The 21,702-nt window shown below is 37.6% G+C and overlaps 1 protein-coding gene across 1 annotated transcript in view; it reads left to right on the top strand.

Annotated features, from left to right (window-relative positions):
• The window catches only part of Lrrc9 (leucine rich repeat containing 9), a 79,539-nt gene extending 65,850 nt beyond the window's left edge, over positions 1–13,689 (top strand). The window contains exons 27-31 of the mRNA XM_035445872.1: positions 933–1,150; positions 2,483–2,551; positions 9,736–9,876; positions 10,833–10,977; positions 13,571–13,689. Of these exons, the coding sequence (XP_035301763.1) occupies positions 933–1,150; positions 2,483–2,551; positions 9,736–9,876; positions 10,833–10,977; positions 13,571–13,689 (692 nt within the window). The remainder of the gene's footprint in view (positions 1–932; positions 1,151–2,482; positions 2,552–9,735; positions 9,877–10,832; positions 10,978–13,570) is intronic.
• Positions 13,690–21,702: the final 8,013 nt, after the last annotated feature.

The following is a 21,702-nucleotide window of genomic DNA, read 5'->3' as shown; positions in this document are numbered from 1 at the left end:
CTTTAACAAGCCAGTATAAGCATCACCATTTACTCTAATGATCATTGACAACAAAAATTTAATAATTACACATGTTTTTCATTCAGTTTAACTGCATATTATCAAAGAACATTTTTTAAAATTAATTGCATGTACTCATGCAATCGTATATACTCTTACAAATATGTATTGTATGTTGAATGTACTCTCCCGCGTCCCTTGCCTCCCCCTTCTGTTCCTCATTAATCAGTCCCCTTTGTTCTCTTAGATAGTTTTCACTTCCATATATGAAGTTTGTTTTTCTGAGACTACCTTGATTTGATTAATGGGATTATCTCCAGTTGCATGCATTCTCTTGCAGAGAATATAATCTTGTTCTTCTTTGTGACTGAAAAAAAAAACATTGTATATTTATCCATCATATTTTCTTAGCCATTTCCCTGTTGTTGGACATCTGGGGGTAGGGAAAAAATAAGTGAGGTTCAATGTGTCTAAATAATGTACCCAAGTTTGCACCAGTGCGTTATGGTGATCAGGTCTGTCTAACTCTAACACAGTTTTGATATGGAGTTGCATTAATATGTACTAATAATGGCCTGGCCCACAGTGGTATCCATAGGTATGATAATTCTAAAAGTCAGTTGTAAAAGCATAAATACTAGGATTAAGTGACTAATTAGATATATCAAAAAGAGAGGAAAACTAGTCCAAGAGCATTTTGTAACTGAATTAACAGATTGACAAACTGGATTGCTAAAGCTAAAGAAAGTTTTTTGGAGGAAAGACTGCTCATTTAGAGGTTAGGAAAAGATCAGTTTTGTTACAATTTGGAGACATAAAAATGTATGTTCTTTTTTAGTTTTAAAAACCATTTGATAAATATTCAAACAAAGGTGGATACATTAACTTTGATTCTGGAAGTTGGGTTCATGTGGCATGTCATAACTGTTTAGGAAATGAGATCACTCAGGTCGAAGGGCTGGACAACTTGGTCATCCTTCAGGAGCTGGTCGTCGACCATAACCGCATCCGAGCATTTAATGAAACTGCTTTTGCCAAACCGAGTTCCCTGGTGACCCTTCATCTAGAGGAAAACAGACTTCGAGAGCTGGGCAAATTGCAATCTTTGGTTAAACTAGAGAAACTCTTCCTAGGATATAATAAAATCCAGGTAACTTTCTTTGGGGGTATTGTCGTTTTGAAGTTTATGTAGTTGAAATCCTCTGTAATCTGAACATAAAGCTCCCAAATACACCAATCAGAGTGTTGTGACTGCTGTTTATCATTTGTCTCAGGGATATCACAAGGCATGTACTGTACTCTGATGCAAAGGGGTTTTCACCACTTCTAGACATAGAACCTGAACAATATGCACCTACCCTCTGATGTTAGTTCAGTTTAGTCTAAATCTGTTCTCACTAACACTTCCTCACAGTTTGCACTTATTCCTTGATGCCCTTAGTCTAAGCTGTCTCTGAGTCTTAGCAGAAGCCTTCCTCTGGTCCTTTCACCCTGCCTTGTGTCCTTGGCATTCGCATCTGTCTTACTGACCTGGCTTTAACACCTCAGCTCTCTCCACTCCTGTCTTCCTTAGACAGTCCATTGTTTATGTACCCACAATTCAACTGTTGCTTTTAGAGTACTTCACCAAACTGGACCTTCTTAGACTGTCTCCTGAGGTAGCATACGGGTATGAGAGTTGATTCGACCTGACAGAGCTTGTGTTTGTAGCAGCATTTTGGAATGATCTACAAGCCTACTTTCACCAGTGTTGCTTCTGCTATCCATACTTCTAAGGTGGCTTCAAAAGCAGGCTGAACTGTACACTCCTCCTGCGTGAGCAGGACCTGTGTCCATCTTGTCCATATCTGTATTAGTATAGCACATGGAACATGGTCGACACTAGATACTTGACAAATATTTGTCTGGGACTTGATCTGCTACAGTTTGTGAAGCCTTTCCTGTGATAATATGGAATTTTTTTCCAGAGTTAGAAGAAAATCATGAGTAATGTCTCTTTTAACTTAGCAATAAGAAACATACATACTGAGAAAAACAGCATACACCTGATTTATCCACATTCAAACACAAGTCTGAGGAAAGCCCGGCCAAACTGGCAGTGGGCTTTCCACAACTTTATTTAGAAAAGATACAAGTTGGGAAAACTGGCATTCTATGGGAAACAGTGTGGCCACAGTAAGTGAGCTTAACAAATGAGACTTAGAGCTGATATCATACATTCTTCTATTATAAAGGTTTTCACCCAAGCTCTAGAGTGGCTTGTGACTCTTCCTAGAAAAGTTTGCTGTTATCTTGCAAGTTCTGCTGTGTGGCTCATCTTCCACATTGCAGTGTTATCTTTGCAAGTATGTCTTATAGGCGTCTGTGGTCTTCACTTGGATTCACTCAGATGATCCAACAGGAACTACCTGAAATCTAAAACTACTTCAGAGTAGTTAGGTGATGTAAACTAACCAAGTGATCATTTATTGCCTTTTCCTAGGAAATTGCAGAACTGGAAAAACTTGATGTTATCCCTTCTCTGAGAGAGCTTACTGTCTATGGCAATCCAGTGAGTATTTACCTTTACAACTTATTAACTTCCCAATTATCATATGTGATTTTTATATGATATGAGAAAGTGATTTGCTTTTTCTACTACTATATACCAAGCTAGTTAACCCAACACAAGTTTGAGCTTAGTGTTGTCTCCACATGGTTGAACTGTAAACAATTACTGTCAAATGTAAGGATTTGATTTGTGTTTCACATTCTGCACTGCACCCTTTGGCTTACTTACCTATTGCTGGGACAATAATATTATGCTGTGCTAATTACTAACCTTTTGTATTGTCTTAATTCTTGGAGAGTGTGTCTCCTTGTCCTCCTCTTCCGTCTCTTCATTCTCATTAGATCCTTCACTCTCTTCACTGTCTTGGCTATTCTCTACCCTTTCACTTCCCTCAGATTTTAGGAAGCAAATGAAGTTAAAGAAAAATCTTGTTGTTGTTTTAATTTGAATTGCACTTACTTTAAATTAATCTAGGAGACACTTGTCACTTTTCTCATTGGAGTCTTTACAGGGAATCACTAAATAACACCCCATGCCCATTTAACATCTAAGCAAACTGAAAATTATGACAATGGAGAGATGGCCTGATGTTTAGTCTGCCAAGCATTCCAGGAAAATCCAGCAGAAAGCTGACAGCAGAAGGTGTAAGACTGAAAAAGTCATGAGGCAGGCAGGTCTAGGGTTTCACAGGAGGATGTCAAGGGTGGCAAGACTGTGAGTCACAAAGGGTTCATTGCAAGCTGATATCAAAGAAGTCAGATACATTCCTGTTGGTGGTGGTATCTAGATCCAGATGGAAAGCGTCGCATGCTGCTCTAATGTTTGTTGTTGTTGTTGTTGTTGTTGTTGTTGTTGTTGTTGTTGTTGTTTAATTTATGGTGCTGGGAAGCATTGTGGGGAAGTGGGTCAGGACTGCTTAGGAACTCTTGCAGGGGTGATGACATAAGATGGCAGTGATCAGGTCAGGCTGGAGGCCTGCCTGCCTTGGAAATGCCAAATAGGCATGTTGGTAGATTACAGAAGTACTCAATCTGATTGCAAAGGACCGGGAAACTCCTGGTAGAAACCTCTCTGTGTTGGAGGAGAGAGCTTGGCAGAGCCATATCTGATGGGAACAGCAAAAGTCATAAAGCCAGAACAACTGCTTGTCATCACAGATGACATCCAGCGAAACTGGGCTGCATGTGCCACTGTGGGTTTTCATCTCCACATGTTGCATACTTGGGGGACTTTTAATAGTTGTACAATTTGGGGGTATTGGATTGATAGGAAATTTCGAATCATTTATGACATCTCTCAGGACTACTGTTTCTAATCTTCTCCAGAAAAGTCCTGAACATACTACCTCTCCCACTTTTAGGGATATACCATTCATTATCTACTTGAAGATTTTCCTTGTGCCTTGAGGTTATGAGACACATAAAGAAGCCAGAGGTCTCTTTATGAGGCTATGTGATATTCTTGAAACATCCACCCCATGTTCTTACTCAATAACAAGACAATCAAAACAAAATAAGCTTTAAAAAAAATCAACAAGATTTGGTGGGCTAGAGGAGTTGACCACAGATCAGATTGCAAGTTTCTTCCCACTATACACTCGGGAGATTATGTGGCATATGCAGCAACAAAGTTAGATTAGCTCAAGTTACCTCTGCTCTAAAAAGATGAACAAAGAACGGTGTGGAAATATGAGAAAAGAATGAGGCGCCAGGACCTCCCTTTCTTAGAAAAGTTAGCTCATGCAGAGCTGCTGTGGCGTCATATGGCCAAAGAACAAAAGAATGACAAGATTAGACATATACATAAATTATACAGATATAAAATATAAAATATTGTATTGTATTATGCCAGAAATTGATTAATAACTACAGCATCTTTGGCCTGAGGATTTTTTTCTTGGGCACTGTGACTATTAAGAGTTAATAATACAATGCTTGGGACATGACAATCTGCCAGGGCTGGCTTGGAGATTTTCTTTCTGTCTGGCGTCCTTGAAGCCACAAGAACTGCCAGTCTGAGAACTGACTATCATATGCCTTTAAGTTCTTTAATATTGGGTTATGGGGGTTGATGAGTAAAAATGACTATGAAAGGTAACTATCAAGGATAACTAAACTTGAAGGAAAATTAATGTAAAAGATAACTTTTTTCTGTCACGGTTTATCAATGATGACTTATGTGCAAGAGAAAAAGTTAAACACATGTCCAGAAGCAAAACTGATATAATCTTTGGAACAACATGAATCTATCCCTGCCTACTGAATTTTGGACGAATAAAGAAACACTCTGGCAGGGCATTGGTGCCACACACCTTTAATCCCAGCACTCAGGAGGCAGAGGCAGGCAGATCTCTGTGAGTTTGAGGCCAGCCTAGGCTCCAGAGGGAGTGCCAGGATAGGCTCCAAAGCTACACAGAGAAACCCTGTCTAGAAAAACCAAAAAAAGAAAAAAAAAACAAAAAACACTCTGGCTGCTAGTCAGTCAGGCTGCAAGATTCTCATCTCAACACCATGGATTGGCTCACCCCTTCCCTCGCCTACTCTTCTTGCTGCTGCTCTGGAACCTGCCAGGACCTACCGGGGCATGCCCCTGCAAGAGCTCTTGGAGGAGTTAAACACTGTCCCAGTGATAACCTTCTTTCCAGGAAAGATTACAGGAGCCATGTGTGTACTTGCTTGCCCTAGTGGAGAGGGGCAAGGTGGTTGTGGCCACCTCAGTGCTAGGCAGTAGTGGTTTGGTTCTCCCACCAAGAAGGACATGACCATAAGCAGTCCCCACTAACTTGCAGTGTTCGTCTTTCCTATTCATAAATGCATAATAGGTGTTATGCTTTTCAACCAAAATTTAGAATTTTCTTGAGATAGGGAAGGTTTTAGGTGACAGAAGCAAGAAGCTGTGGTGTGCTATTGAATAAGATGGTAACTAGAGACAAAACTGGTTACTGTATATCTCAAAAGACAAGAAAAAAAAAACCTAAAAGTTTTTCCATAAAAGTGATAAATGAAGATATACTCACCTGATTAGATGAAGTATACATTTATCTAAATGTACGGGTATTATATCACAGGCTACCCATTAAAGTGTATAATTTTTGTTTTTATGTATGCTTTAAAAATTAATCTAAAAATATTACAAAAAGGATATTTCCACACAGAAAAAGATTTATGTTTTTTTCATTAAAGACTTGAGTTATCTTTGATAAGATTTATTCTATTGTTTTTGTAGCTGTGTTAAATAATTTCTTTTTGTATTCTTCTAAATATTTGTTGTAGGAGTAAAGAAATTACGATATTTTTCACATTGTACTTTGTCTAGACAGCTTGCTAAGCCCTGTTGTTAGTTTTAATGATTTGTAAAAACATTTTAATTTTTCTATATACTATCATGCTATCTGTAAATAATAGCTAGTATTTTCAATCTTTATATATTTATTTCCTATACTTCTCATAGTGTGCTGATTAAGACCTCTGGTGTAGTATTGAATAGAAGTACTGGATGGTAATTTAATGATTTCAAAAGAATGCTTCCAAGTTGTCTCTACTAGAGATGATGTTTGCAATGAATTATGGGAAACTAACTTTTAATGGTTTAAGGAGGTGCCTTTCTAGCTTCAAATGGCTGCTTCATATAACAAATGGACATTGAGCTTTTACTGATGGATAATATAGTTTCCTTTTAAATTTGCTAATATACTAAATTGCATTAACAGACTTGGTAGAGTAAAACTACCCTTGAATTCTTGGTGTGACTATTATTTGTTCATGTTTTATATTTACTGGATTCATTCAATCTGATAGTAATTAATGTAGCATATCTGTATCTATCCAGATTAAAAACTATAATTCTGTCTTTTTATACCATACCTTTAAGTCTGGCATAATGTCTTTTGCTATATAAGACCTACTTGGGAGCATTCCTTCTATTCCTAGTGTATGGATTGGTTTAAAGACCCATAGGTTCCTTGAAAAGTAATTAGACCTTATCTCTAAAACACCTTGACCCTAATTGTTTTATAAGCTCGACTTTAACTTGCTTACTCAGATTCCTCCATAAGTCCCATCATATTTTCTACTTCCTCAGAAGCTCATTTTGGCAAGTTCAATTTGTCTAGATGTTCTTCTATCTAAACTCTTAATATATTGCTTGTGGTGTCCTCTTAATTCTCCACTGTATCTATTTTTGTCACCTCTCTATGCCTAAGATTGTCAGTTTTTGCTTTTGTCTTCTATTCTTGATAAATCTTGTTAGAGTTTGCTTCTTTAGAGCACTGTATTTTTTCCTTATCAAGGGCATTGTTTGCTTTTTATTTCATCAACATCTTTTCTTTATCATTTCCTTCTTTTAGTTTCTTAAAATTTTTCAAAGAAATTCTTTCTTTCATATTTCTTAATATTAATCATTTTAACTTAATATTAATTTTCAATATATTTCTAATCAGTAAGTTGTAGGTTGCACAAGTACTGTTCTAACAATGTCTTGAAAGTTTTTATATATTGCTTTTACTAATCTTCCTATCTCAAAATCTACACCTCAAAAGACTTCATCTTCATTTGCAAATTATTGAGGGCTGTGCATATGTTTTTATTCATTTTTGAATCTTTTTTTCTAGTTTCTAGTTGTATCTTCATCATATTCCTCCAGTTTGGGAGCATTTTAGTTAGAGGAAGCAGGCATTGTATTCTTTGGTGTTTAAAAAAATTGCTTTGTAACCTAGAAGGTAGTCAGTGATTTGTTTGGCTGTTATATGTGTTAGAGGTCTTTCTCCATTACTGAGCATGCCCCTCCCACATTCAGTTTAAGCAATTTGTTCATTTTCCTTTCTGTTTTTGTTTTTGTTTTTGTTTTGTTTTGTTTTCATTTTGACTTGTTCTGGAACTTATTATATAAACCAAGATGGTCTCTAATTTGTGGCCATCTTCCTGCTTTAACCTCCAGAGTGCTAGGAGAGGCATGAGCCACCAGGCCCAGCTTGTTCATTCATCTCCAAGACTTTGTTGTTCTTTGCCATTACAGACAGTGCTGTATATTTTCTATATTAGGGGACCTCAAGATCACCACTATTTCAGAGATGTTCCAGAGAGACTCAGAGAGACAAGGTGGTTATCGCCCAAGCGCTTGTAGCTTTGGAACAAGGGGCTTCCACTGATATTAGTTAACTATGCTTAAGCAATAGGCCGCTGGCCAGACAGCTCTTGCACACCCGGAGCCTAGGCTCATTGCACAGGGTAGAGTGCCTGGCTTGAGCAGCCCATGAGGGATGTCGAGCAAGGCATCACACAGAGAGTTGCCCAATATGCAGGCTTCTCTGGGAGGCATGTTGTCCTGCATAAGGGTTGCCTGCCCTATCTCCCTTTCCCAGAAAAACGGCAGAGGACAGGTTGAGAGCGCTTCGGGTCAAGCTAACAGCCTGATGGCGACTCTTGTACACAGTCTTAATATTTGATTGGGAAGGTACAACCTCTGCCTCTATCCCTCAACATATGGGTGACCTATTTGCTTGTAAAAATATAAAGCCTTATCATTAATTAATAAAAAAAGGGGGATCTGTAGGGAGCCGTCCCTGCATTCTCCATTACAAGATGGCGCCTGCATCCGGCAGGCACCAAATGTAAACAAGATTATTGCGCAGGCGCTGGGTAATTTTCCATTCCTTGATCTCTGCCTATTCCGTGGCGTCATATGGCCGGATGAGCTACAGCCAATCATAGGGTGACACGTCCCAGGCGGCGGCTGCCAGCCTTTATTAGGGGACGGGATTCTTGGCTCAGGGTCTCCGCTCTGGTAAGCTTATGCTCTCCTCTCAAGACGCATTAAAGCTTTCCTGCAGAAGGATCCGAGTGTCCCATGTATGATTTCTTGCTGGCGAGAAATACAGAGCGCGCGCGGGACAACCCTTTCTCAATCAAGAACGGAAATTCCAAATTACAGATGGTAAACAGGTTGAATACAAGTCCTACTATTTTTTTTAGTAGTTATCAAGACATAGTCAACTGCCCTCAACATCAAAGGAATGATAAGCACATTCCCAAGTCCGGATGCCAAACACCAAGAAAGAGCCATCCTTGCAAGCAGAGCCTTCTAAAGTAAACACCATCAGACCACTCTATTGAAGACTTTTTGCATATATGCAAATATTTTTAAATCAGGTTAACACTTTGAAAAGACTGATCATACAGACCAGAAAATGCTGAATTAGCCGGGTGTTGGTGGTGCACGCCTTTAATCCCAGCACTCGGGAGGCAGAGGCAGGCAGATCTCTGTGAGTTCGAGGCCAGCCTGGTCTCCAAAGCGAGTGCCAGGATAGGCTCCAAAGCTACACAGAGAAACCCTGTCTCAAAAAAAAAGAAGAAGAAGAGGAGGAGGAGGAGGAGGAGGAGGAGGAGGAAGAGGAGGAGGAGGAAGAGGAGAAGGAGGAGGAGGAGAAGGAGGAGGAGGAGGAGAAAAGAAAATGTTGAATTAAATGGAATTTAATTCCATTTAATTTAATGGAATTTGGAAAATCTTACATAAACGAATTATTTATAAATGAACTTTCATAGAGTTCTATCTGTGAGCTGAGATTTCCTCTAGCTGATGGGCAATGCTATGGACTTAAGAGGGATGCTAGTCTGAGTGTGGTGACACACACCTGTGACTCCAGCATCTGGGACACTGACACAAGAGGACTGTTAGTTCAAACCAGTCTGTGATACCTGGAGAGGGTGGGGAAAGACAAGAGGAAGGGAATAATGGGAAAGGGGAAGAAAAAGAAAAGGAAGGAAGAAGCAAAGAAGAAAGACTAAACCTCTTGACAGTAAACTTCATTTAAAAATATTTTCTATTTTCATTGGACATCACAAAAGATTGAGAAATCTTCCATGAAAAAGTTTCGGCCTAAAGCACCTAATATTGTTTGTTTGTTTGTTTGGATGGTTGGCTGGCTGGTTTTGTTTTGTTTTGTTTTGTTTTAAGACAAGGTTTCTCTGTGCAGCCCTGACTGTCCTGGAACTCACTATGTGGACCAGGCTGGCTTCAAAATCAGAGATCCAGGTCTTCTGCTTTCCAAGTGCTGGGATTAGGCCTAAGACTGTAAAGTAGCTGTTATGTGTCATCTTTGTGTCCTTTCCCAAACTGCCTTCTTTTGAAGGTTAATTTTTTAATGAAATGTATCTGGAAAATAAACTATTATTTTTACCTTTCTTTAGATTTGTAGAAAAATGGTACATCGCCACGTGCTCATATTCCGCCTGCCTAATTTACAGATGTTGGATGGAATTCCTATAAATGCAGATGATAGGGCAAAGGCTGAGTTTCATTTCTCTGAACTACAAGCAAAGAAAAATACGGTAACTATGCTATTTACACTTTTCTTTTTATTATAGATTACTGTAAATTAACATTATATCATGTACATTTTGACTTGAATGTTTAAGCATATGTGGTTTGTAAATCATAGTATTTACTTAGTGAATGCTATCAAATGTAGCTCCTTTTGACTTTAATAGGAGAATTGACAACATGCCATATTCGTGACAGAAAGAAGCTCCCATAAATGAGCTGTTGGGCCACCCAGGACTGAACAGCATTAGTTAAAGCACCTTGGTGCCCACTCAGAGCTGTGTTCTTGGTATTGCTTGCTGAAGTCAAGTTGGTTATTTTACAGAAATAGCAATGGCCAGTATCTCTAAATAAGTCATATATATATATATATATATATATATATATATATATATATATATATGTTCAGAGTTCATATCCTTAAACAGGCTCATAGTCCTGATGAAAATGGAGCAGGCGTACATTTATACACAAAGCAGTTCCATTCCCACCACTCACATGGTGGCTTACCCTTGGCTGTTTCCAAAAGGTCCAACACTTTCTTCTGACCTCTGCTGGTACCAGCATTCATGTGGTGTGCATACATACATGCAAGCAAGCAAGACACTCATACACACAGAGGAAAAATAAATACCTGAAGAAAGAAAAAGAACAATGACAAAAGAAACATGTTCTCCTGTTCATAGTTTTGCTTTTGCTCTTCCCTGCTAAGAGCTTTGGAGGTAGGATGGGCCATCAGGCCCTGGCTCCTGGTGATGAGTACAAGGTAGTCTGAAAAAAACAGACCACAAGATTTTAAGGGACATTAACCCAGTGCCTGCTGGGCTCTGCTGGTACTCAGAGGTACCAATTATGAGCTTAGGCAAGCATGTAAAAGTACTTTATAAGGGTCTTGTGTTAAGGAAGTCTATTTACCACAGCCTCAGCGTTAAGATGTTCTAAACTGTTTTGTCTTATTATGTAGTTCGTTCCTGTTACCAGCTCTCCTTCGGACGGTGGATCATTCTGCCACATGAAAGCCTCTCCCATTAAAATAACAAATGTTATTCTGCCTGCTGGATTTAGCCATTTCTTGGGACCTGACTTCGCCTTAACGCCTGAAGTTGAAGGTATTTTTACAAAGAGTTTCAGAGAGAATGTAAAAACAAACAAACAACAACAGCAGCAACAATAAAAAAAATTTAAAAACCTCACTTGAAGCAGCAATCTCATTTGACTTCTAATGTAACTTAAAATTACACGGTTTAATTTGTGTTCTTGGTATTACACATTTTGTCACTGCCAACTTCAAACACCATAGTATTTTTTTTTTTATTCTACATAACTACGAATGGGTTGAGACTGATCGGCTCTCACAGTATGGACAAGAATCCCCTTGTCCAAGAATTCTTCCCACAATTTTACGTTTTCTGCATGTCATGGTGAACAACCACCAAAACCAGTGCTAAAAGCAGAAATCAGAGAATTTAAAACATAACAGAATCTTGTAGTCTCGGAGTGTCTTCTAAAGAGAGTGCATTTTCATCAGGGTTATCAGGAACTCATGAAGCCAGCATGAGGGAAGAGTTTGAGAAGCAGGGCTTGAATGATGGAGTGTACTAAAAGAATAGCACATGGAAACTACTTCATTTAGTATAATCGTTTTAATTAGGGTTTAGAGGAAGCCTAGTCCCTAACTGCAGATCCTCACTCACTGTTTTGGAACAGCTGGGGATAGTGTTCCTGCCTGACAGAGAATCTGGAAAATTCCTTTTAACTTCCTCCTTTGTTCACAAAATTATCTAGGAGCCGATTAAGAGTAGGAGATTACCATACATGACTGTAATATTTAAAGAAAAGCCTGTTAAAAAAAAAGAGACCATGTGTTCATGAGCTGGCTCAACGGGTAAAACCAACCCTGATGATCTGAAGGTTCAGTCACCAGGATCCACGTAGTGGAGCTAGAAATCCATACACTCATCGTGGAATGCACCACCCACACCCCTACCCCATCCCACCCCTGTTACACACACACACACACACACACACACACACACACACACACACACACACACACTAGTTAGACTCTGCATAATTTATCACTGTGGTATTTATCTCATTTTTCATTTGTCTACATCTTTATGACAGTAAGATTTTAATCATAATGATGATTGTTATGTTTTTGTTCAAAAGATTCCACTATACACATAGTTTGACCTGTCTAATTGTTCTCGGTCTCCTTTAGAGTATAATGACATCTTTAGGAGCACTGACTGTCTTCTTCTCCCCTGCCCTTTCTTATGAGTTCAGTCCTGGCTTCATCTTTGTAACCTCCACTTCACACACACACACACACACACACACACACACACACACACACACACACACACACACACTTCTTTAAGATTTGTCATGCAGCAGTTCCTTAGGATTTTCTGAAAAAATCCTTACTCTGCTATCTGCTGTTTTCTGATTATCCTGATCAAACCTGTAGTTTGAAAAGTGTGGCTGCTTTCTGTGTGCACTTCCTATTACAGCCCACAGTTCCAGATGTCTCCATCCTTTGAACACCTTTAGAGAATCAAATTGATTAGTTTGTGAAAATTTAAGCTGCACTAAATATTCACAATATATGGCAGTTCTGTAAGTCCCCCCACATACACCATGGGGGTGGTGTTATTTGGTTTTTAAAACAGTGTTGCTTTACACAGCCCAGGCTGTTCTGAAACTCTCTAGAACACTCTGTAGACCAAGCTGGTCTAGAACTCAGAGATCCCCCTGCTTCTCTCTTCCAAGTGCTGGGATTAAAGGCGTGTGCCGCCACCACCTGGCTTGTGTATGTTTTTCAAGCAGTCTCTCGGTAAGTAGCACAGACTGCTTCCACAACCTCTCCGTCCTGCTGCCTTGCTTTGTCTCCATTCCCAGCCCAATTTTATATTCTTATTTGAAATTTGGAATTCACATCATTAAAACTCATATAGCTTAAAGGAAACCTAACTTTACTGCTTAATGCTCTTTACTACTTTATAACTTATAACTATCTGAATTCATAAATTCAGACCAAAAAAAAAAAAAAAACCCACGAGAATAGAGGCATTCTGAAAAGAACCCTCAGAGCTTCCTTCTATACAGAAATACCATCATGGCAACTCGGAGGGATAACCCCTCTCCTCCTTTCTCACATCTTCAAATGCACACACGTACCAGCTCCATCACCCTTCTCCATTTAAAAACCCTCCCAATTTGTTAACCATGTATAAAAAATTGACATACACTGTTATAGCTTCCTTTGCTTGCTGGAAAAAGCTCTTAGCATAGGACCTCCTTCCCACACACATGAAACCTCAGGTTTGTCAGAACCTCGTAGATTTATATAATAATTTCAAAGGTTTAAAGTGACAGTTAAGGTAACACAGTGTTCCAAAACTAGGAAGTACTCACTGGTGAGAAAACAGAAACAGAGCAACCATTTTTACAGTGACTCGATGCACTCGTGGAGTGTGAGATGTGGTTCACTTGTATTTTAAGCAGGAAATAAATTTGGCACTCTGGAATTGTGATGGCAGAGAATTTTGTAAATATTCCAAACCTTCTTTAAAATTTCCTTACCTTGTCTCCACTGTTGACCCACCTCTAAGCCCAATTCAACCCTAAGTATGTCCCCGCTTAGTGTTTACTTGGAATCTGCTCCACTGTGCAATACCTCCCTGTCTGAATTTCCAGGAACCGCCCACCCCACCCCCACCCCCGGCTTCTTTGTAATTCCACTCTTGCAGCTCCAGCTTGCTGCATTCCATAACTCCCTGGCTGTAGTCAGTCCTTTGGATGAATCTTCAGGCTGACATAATTTTGTAAATAGTCGAAATGAAGTTATATCCTTCACATTGTCTTTTGGGAACCAAATGCATATACAATATAGAAGACACTTGCTGCAGTCACCTCCGGTTATCTGAAGCATTAAGCCAGTAAGCAGGCACAGTGCAGTTCATACCTACCTTGTTTCTTAAAGAATTCCTAGGGGTAACTTTCTAAGATCAAATTGGGTGTGACTACCTAAAAAATAAATGAGCATGAACCAGCAAACATTTATTTTAACAGTCATGCAAAAGCTAGTGGACAGTAGTCAGAAAAAAAAAAAAACTGGCATTACTGATATAGCTGAGGCACATTGGTCCCATATGAAGATGCCTTTCTTGATTAATCTGACTTAATACCATTGGTCTTAAACTTTATGGTTATTGGAATTACTTACCTCAATTTCTATGGCAGTCATGAGCTACTTTTTATAGTTTACAACAATCTGAGAAGATAAAAGTGATAGGACATGAAACAAATTCTAAAAATCCAAATGTTTGCTTCTGGTATTCAAAGAAGTTAGTTATGAACTCTCATTATGGCCTGTCCTGTGAAGACGTTCATTGTTGAATAGGGACTCTCTTAGAATAACATCTAACTCCATTTCAACAGAGTTTTAATAATAATTATTATTATTTTACTTTTATTTATTTTTGGTTTTTCGAGACAGGGTTTCTCTGTGTAGCTTTGGAGCCTATCCTGGCACTCACTCTGGAGACCAGGCTGGCCTCGAACTCACAGAGATCCTCCTGCCTCTGCCTCTGCCTCCCGAGTGCTGGGATTAAAGGCATGTGCCACCAACGCCGGACCAGTTTTATTAATTATTAAAGGCCAAAACTGAGTTTGAACATGTCTTTTTTAGCCAAAGATTGCTTGTAAAGTCATATTACCACAGACACAATTGTTTATATAGGAAGCAAGATAGTTGTTACTCATCGAATAGGAACCAGCAAACCTAACATAGCCACTGCTAGAGCAACTTGAGTTCTGCCACTTTTCAGTGCTATTCTATGAAAGGGGAGAAAAAAGTGGGCTTCGATGTAGTTCCTAAATGTAGCCAGCAATGGGCACTATGGTTCCTAATGTCAGAGTTACAGTGGAGTCTTACTTCCTATTCAAACAATAGAGTCTGTAGTGATATGATTTTACAAGCAGTTTCAGGCTAAAAAAAAAAAAAAAAAAAAGACATTCAAAACTAAGTTTTGACCTTTAATAATTATATTTCATTTAGAATATTGCTAAATTGTTATACTGTCTAAAATTGAACAAAACAATCAGATATGGGATTGACTTTGGTTGTTAAAGAAGGTTCTTTCAATTGATGGTTAATGGACTAGGCATGTGACTCAGTTGTCCGTGTTTGCCTCACCTAGCATGCACAAAGCCCTGGGTTCAATCCCCAACCTGGCATAAATCAGGCATGGTGACTCACAGTTATCAGGGGATAGAGGCAGGAAAGTGAGGAGTTCAAGGTCATCCTTGGTTATATAGTGAGTATGAGGCCTGCTGAGCTACAAGAGACCCTGTCTCAGGAAAAAAAAAAAATGATTAAGTTGCCAGTCTTATTTTGATATAAATAGGCTGCACAATTCAAAAAGTACCCTGTATATTCAAAGTATTGGCTCTACATTGAATATAATTTCAGAGTATTGTGATGTTACTTGTATAAACATAAGGTGTTTTTATCCGACTGTGCATACCCTATAATCTACCTGAAAACGGTTCCAAGGGTATTTAGGAAACTATCATTCCAATGTGCTTGCAATAACTTCATGCTTTTTAATCCTTTAAATACTGGCTTTAGTAAATTAATCATGTAACATGTCAAATTTCAAACCTAATTACAGATTGATTTTGCACTTCTTAATGTGTGGTTTTTAAATAGCTGTTACATTCAGAGTCTTTGTTCAGAGAATAACATGCAGTTCTGAAGCTGTCCAGAAGGTGTCTAAGTTGCACTGCAGTTCCGACATTGCAGTGTCTGACAGTGTGTGTCTATTATGAAATTAGGCCTCCATGCTCCTTGTTTCTTTTTATGATTGGAAATGAGTATCAAGCTTTTATAATAAAATGTGTCTTTTTAAAACACTAGAAAAACAATAGGTTTTCACGGGGGGAGGGGGGTGTTCAAGGACAGAGAAATATGAAGCAGAAAATTCATACCACATCTATTTAACATTCTGGGATTTCTTTTTCTCCTATGGATTTTTCATAAATGTTGTATTTTTATTTTTATGTTCATTTTTTGAAATTTGGGTATATTTTGTAAATATTACATCTGAATTTCTTATTGAACACAAAATAATTTTAATACATAATTCAATCGTGACACAAAAAATAATAATAAATGTGAGTTTAGGCATTGCCAGGCACTGTACAGAATACAGTGAACACATAGCTAGCCTCCAGTAGCCTTTTCATGTAAATCATGGTGCTTTAAGATGAAAACAATAAGGGGTGATTCTGAACATGATTTGACGCAGCAGATCATAATTTCTTCTGCCATGACAACAGATGTCACTGACATGATGTACAACTCCCCTGGGTCTGTCAAAAAGGTTAAGCTATGTGTTATTCAGAGTCAATAGATTTGTCTCCATCCCCTACCAAACCAAAACAAAGTATTTAACAAAACAAAGTATCGTAGAATGTAAGTGATCTTTTTACAGGGGTGATTGTGGATGTCGTCTGTTCCTGGCACACATTTTGAGCAACTTATTCTAATACTCTTATTAGATAGGCATGCATGTGCTATCTCTTTAAAGAAAATGTGGCTTACACAAAGGACAGTATAAAGCATATCAAATCCTAGATCATCTTTCAACTCCAAATTCATTGCTTTTTCAAATACATATGAATTAACAATTAATAATTATGTGCTACTTAGCCAACATTTTGTGTTAGCTTCCTATATAGCTAATGTACATAAAGACTATAAACTATTTCATTCTCATCTAATATATTTGGCTTGGATAAAAAGTATAACTTCTACAATGCAAGTATCATTTCTTTATTCTCAGAAAATACCTTGATAGATGGATTTTACATGCAATCAAAAAATGCATTATGACTTGATTTTCAATCCTACAAACAACTTGGAATGTGATAAATTAACACATTTTAATGGCAGAGTAGGAGCCTACTATGCTGAACTGAAAGAAGATGGTTGCAAGCCAACCTTCTGATATCTACATATGACAATTAACTATAATTGTAATTGTTCAGTAAGGATCTTATCACTTACTCTAATATATAGCCCTAGATTCTTCTATTAACTGATTGTGAATATTTTCGCCCAAAATATACATGATGCAGGAGCACACTGCATATATGTTTCTAGGCACTAACGGCTAGTTTTTAAGTAATCCTATATATGCAACATGCATAATATTCCTACCCATAAGCTACCATACATTATAAGAAACATTCAATGTTTTAAGAAGTCAGATCTTATTTACAGCTTCAGTTAAATATTACTGACATAAAAGGAAATAAATTATCCTTAATTCTTTATGAGTAGAGGCAGCATCTATGGTCAAATTCCTTTGGTTACTAAGTGAATCTCATCAAGTCAGTTTGTTTGTTGATTAGAAGCTGGCTTGTCATCAGAAAAAGTTCCTCTGTAAAAACCGCTAAAGATTCCATGCATCCTTGAAGCGCTTAACAGTTTTCTTGTTCATCTTTTTATACTTTCCTTCATCAGTAAACTATTTCTAAGAAAAATCAATTTTTAATTGCTATTTAAGTTCACAGCTGCTTTTTAAAACTAGATTGGCCAGAAACTCATAGTTATTTTACTGAAAATAATCTGTTTCTACTCATTTTTATTTTATAAAAATATTAATTATACCATTATATCATTAATTTTTAAATTTTAACTTAGCAATTTGTAAACTATTCAAATGGTACCTCTCAGATTCAACTTACATACTTTTAAAATTTTGTTTTTGTAATGACATTTCCTTATAATTAATGATTTAATAGAAAAAAGCCTATAAAAACGTGTAACCTAAAAATAGAATAGCTAGTCAAAGGAACACAGAGATATATTAGAAAGTATTAATTACCTGAAGTTAAATTATTTACCTTCTGTGTTTTATTGGGCTTTACCTTAACTGTATGCTCTTTTGACTCATCACAAACCTTGTTTCTCAACATTGTCCTGTTTCATATATGGTTCCGACGATTTCAGGCTGGGAATACGGCTGGGATCTACAGCAAAGAGTGAGATGAATGGCAGGACACTTTCTTTTCTGCTTCATCTGTAATCGGGACAGTATTTCCTTGTGTCCTGAGTGAAAAGTACATCAGGGTAACACATTCTGATACATGTTTTAATGAATTACATTTTTACCAAACATGAGACTGTCAACAAGTGTGATGTGATTTTCACAAGTATTAAAACATGATTTCACAGTTATGTAAATGTAAACACATGTTTCTAAATTTTCTTCTAGTTTTTAATTTTATGATTCTAATTAGTTTCTAAATGTGGAAAATTATTCCATACCAGCAGTTGTTTTCAAATGAGAAAAAACAGTAATCATGCTATTGTATAAATCATCAACGCAACAGTTATACTTTAAGAAAAATCAAGTCGGAGACATTTAAATGCTGTAGATAATATCCATGACCTATGTGCTTTTTGTTTTCATCTTCCTTGCTATAAAATGAGGGGTTTTTTTTCATAAACTTGTGATAGTTTCACTGACTTAGCTTTACTCTTTGTTCCATCTTTAATTGTAACATGGTGCTCCCTTTCCTCCCTCCAGAATGTTTTACAACTTTATCTCTCTATGAACAACCAAGAAAGACACACACACACACACACACACACACACACACACACACACACACATACAACACACACACACACACACACATATATATATATATATATATATATATATATATATATATATCGATAGCACTTTTAAGTTTCCAATTATTTCTCATTTCTCTTATCTTGGCGCTAAGAGGTATTTGCAAACACTGTGGCCTAGTCTCACGCAGCCTTTCACCATTTATGTAGGGAGGGCTTTGAGAGAGCACAATCAGCGTTAATGGTGCATTTTTAGTTAAGACACAGAATAGGGAGAAGTCAATTTGAGATCCCAGATGAGCAAGTGTCTGCAGAAAGAGTGGGCACAAATGGGTTTAGAAAACAGAAAGCACAAGTGAGATGCAGTGCACAGAGCACTCAGGGAAGCAGATACAATGGGAAGAGTGAGGCACTGCCGAGCTTTTTACGCTAAACACAATTGGAGCAATGGACTTGATCCAACCATCTATGTTAAACTGTTAAAAGATAGGTGAAAAGCAGGGCAAGCTGGAATTCTATAGAGTGCTGAAGAACAGCAAAATGGAGAGCTATGTCTAAAAGGAATGAATGCGGCCATTCAACAATGAAGTCAAAATTGGCACATTTCCCTGGTTAATTTACCTTGGAAGGACACTTTAGGTATTGAGCCATTATTAACAAAAATAGTATTTGAACTGCCACCATTAGAATTTTGAAAGAACATAGTCTACACCTGGTATTTTATGAGCGTGTCCCTATGCATTTCAATGTATAAGGGAAAAACAATGTATCTCATATAAATATAGTGAACTCTCACAACCTTATAACAATCATTGTACTTACGCTGAGTCTCTTCCACTCAAAAAATAAATAAAGATGCTAACTTACATGGCAAAGATGCAAGTGTGCCTTAAACAAATATGAAACAGGGAATCAAAATAGATGTCACACATTAATAATAGAACATGGAAGTATTAATATTAACTGGCTTTAATTAGTTGAAAGAGGAGTTGTATATTTTTGAAAAATGTTTCTTAAATGTATTGATATGCTTTCCTGCTTTAATAAATTTAACATCACCATAAAAGGGGGGTCATGAAATAATAAATTCTATTATCTGAAGATAATAATCTGAAGCTGTTAAATACATGAAAAAGATGAAACATAACTTAAGTCATCCATCATTCCTATCTTGAAGAAAATAATTGTTCTTCAAAATAACTACTAAGAATTAGCCGTATACCAACCAGTGGTTTGGGCTGAAAGAAAAGAAATTACTTTATGTATGTCATATTAGATAGCTCTCATAACAGAAAGACTGGAAAAAAAAATCGGCTTTTAGAATGAGACCCCAGAGATCTGAGTGACACAATCAGGGTTAAGTTGTTCATTAATTAGGCTGTCAGCGCCTTGCTTTCTGTCCCAGAAGCAGTGTGTACTGCATGAGTGCACCTGGTCCCAGCAGTACTGGCTGCCATCAAAATGAACTGGAACTGTTTCTGCCCCCACGCTTCCTAACCTGTCTACATAGGCAGCCCCAAGACCTTAAGAGTGCTTAGGAGCATTTGGACTTTCCAACTTCCCTAACAGGGCCTGTGGCCTGCCTTCCCACTAAGAGTCTCCTGGTGGCAAGTTCCACAAAAGAAAGGGACTCAAATGTTAAGAGGACAGCTGTACAACCCATTGGCTGGCACAGCAGACTGGATAGGAGCAATAGTGATAATCAGTCTAAATAAAGAAGCTGCCATTATAAATCGAGAAAACACTGGTTTAGTGGACAGTGGAACTGTTCTTTTGTTGTGCCTAATTTTCCCAGCCTCTTTCTCCAGATTCTTGTTTGAAAGTCTAGCCCTGTTCTGTGAGTAAACATTGGGATTACCAGTCACAGGACAGGAAACACGGCCTGCAGCTGGGATACAGACTTAGGGAGTGGTTTCCTTAGTTTGTGTCCTTCATGACAATTGCTAACCCAGAAGTTGTGACACAAGTCTCTAGCAGCCATTTGTCTGCCACTAGAAGAGCTTGTTTGAAGAATAAAGCAATGGAAACAAAATAATTATTGACAGTAGTATTTGAGTCTCCAAATGATATCTTAGATGTGCCATTTGACTTCCCAATTAGATAACTAGTAAGTTCCTTTGGGGCAATTAAATTGCTGTCATTTGCAACCAAAAATATTTTCAGTGTGATGCCTAACCTCAGTCTGGGGTACAAAGGACAGCATCACTTTTATTCTGTGTCTCAATTAGAGTAATTTGAAAAATATTGTTTAAAACAAGAATGTGGTAGTAGGGAGGTAAAGCAAATTTATAAAATGTATTATTTTTCAAAGTAAAGAAAATATGACCTCTTTTAGGATAAAAGGATGAGAAAGCAAACTTATGAGAATATAAAAATAACATCCCAAAAGCAGAGCCATAGATACAAGCAACTATATAAGAAATGTGTGTAATTGTGTATTTTATGTATTTATATAATCTTCTGTGGACCTCCATTTTCTTACCTCTCATGCAAGCATCTTTAACTTCTAAAGTTTGACTGAATACTCAAAAGTTCATTTTAGTCTCATGATTACTTTTTTTTTTTTTTTTTTTTTTTTTTTTTTTGGTTTTTCGAGACGGGGTTTGTCTGTGTGGCTTTGGAGGCTGTCCTGGCACTCGCTCTGGAGACCAGGCTGGCCTCAAACTCACAGAGATCCACCTGCCTCTGCCTCCCGAGTGCTGGGATTGAAGGCGTGCGCCACCAACGCCCGGCTCACGATTACCTTCTTTGCTACTACCTATTGACATTTGTGTTTTCTGCTACTACCAATGGACTAAGGAAAGGAAAGGGATACTAAATACTCAAGTAAACAGATTTTTAAACAAATTTCAGATTTTTAGACAAATTTCAGTTTATATAGATTGTAATGTAACATTTAAGATTATTTATCAAGCTGCTCTATGAATTCATTTTTTAATTGTACTGTACTCTTGTATTCTCATTTTGTAAACTAGACCCCCTTTTATTTCCAACAGAGAAAAAAGACCCTGCTTTCAATCCCTTTCTAAAAATATTGCAATGAAATATGCAGAACATTTTTTTCATTTCTGATACATATTATACATAATTTACATGTTTATAATGTATGTGTGTATGTATTATTTTCAGATAGGGTGTCAAGAAGCCTAGGCAGGTCTCACCTTTAGGTGGAGGGTGA

This window comes from Cricetulus griseus, chromosome 5, assembly GCF_003668045.3.
Source record: "Cricetulus griseus strain 17A/GY chromosome 5, alternate assembly CriGri-PICRH-1.0, whole genome shotgun sequence".
In the NCBI taxonomy this organism is placed as follows: domain Eukaryota; kingdom Metazoa; phylum Chordata; class Mammalia; order Rodentia; family Cricetidae; genus Cricetulus; species Cricetulus griseus.
This window is presented reverse-complemented; position numbering and strand designations above follow the sequence as displayed.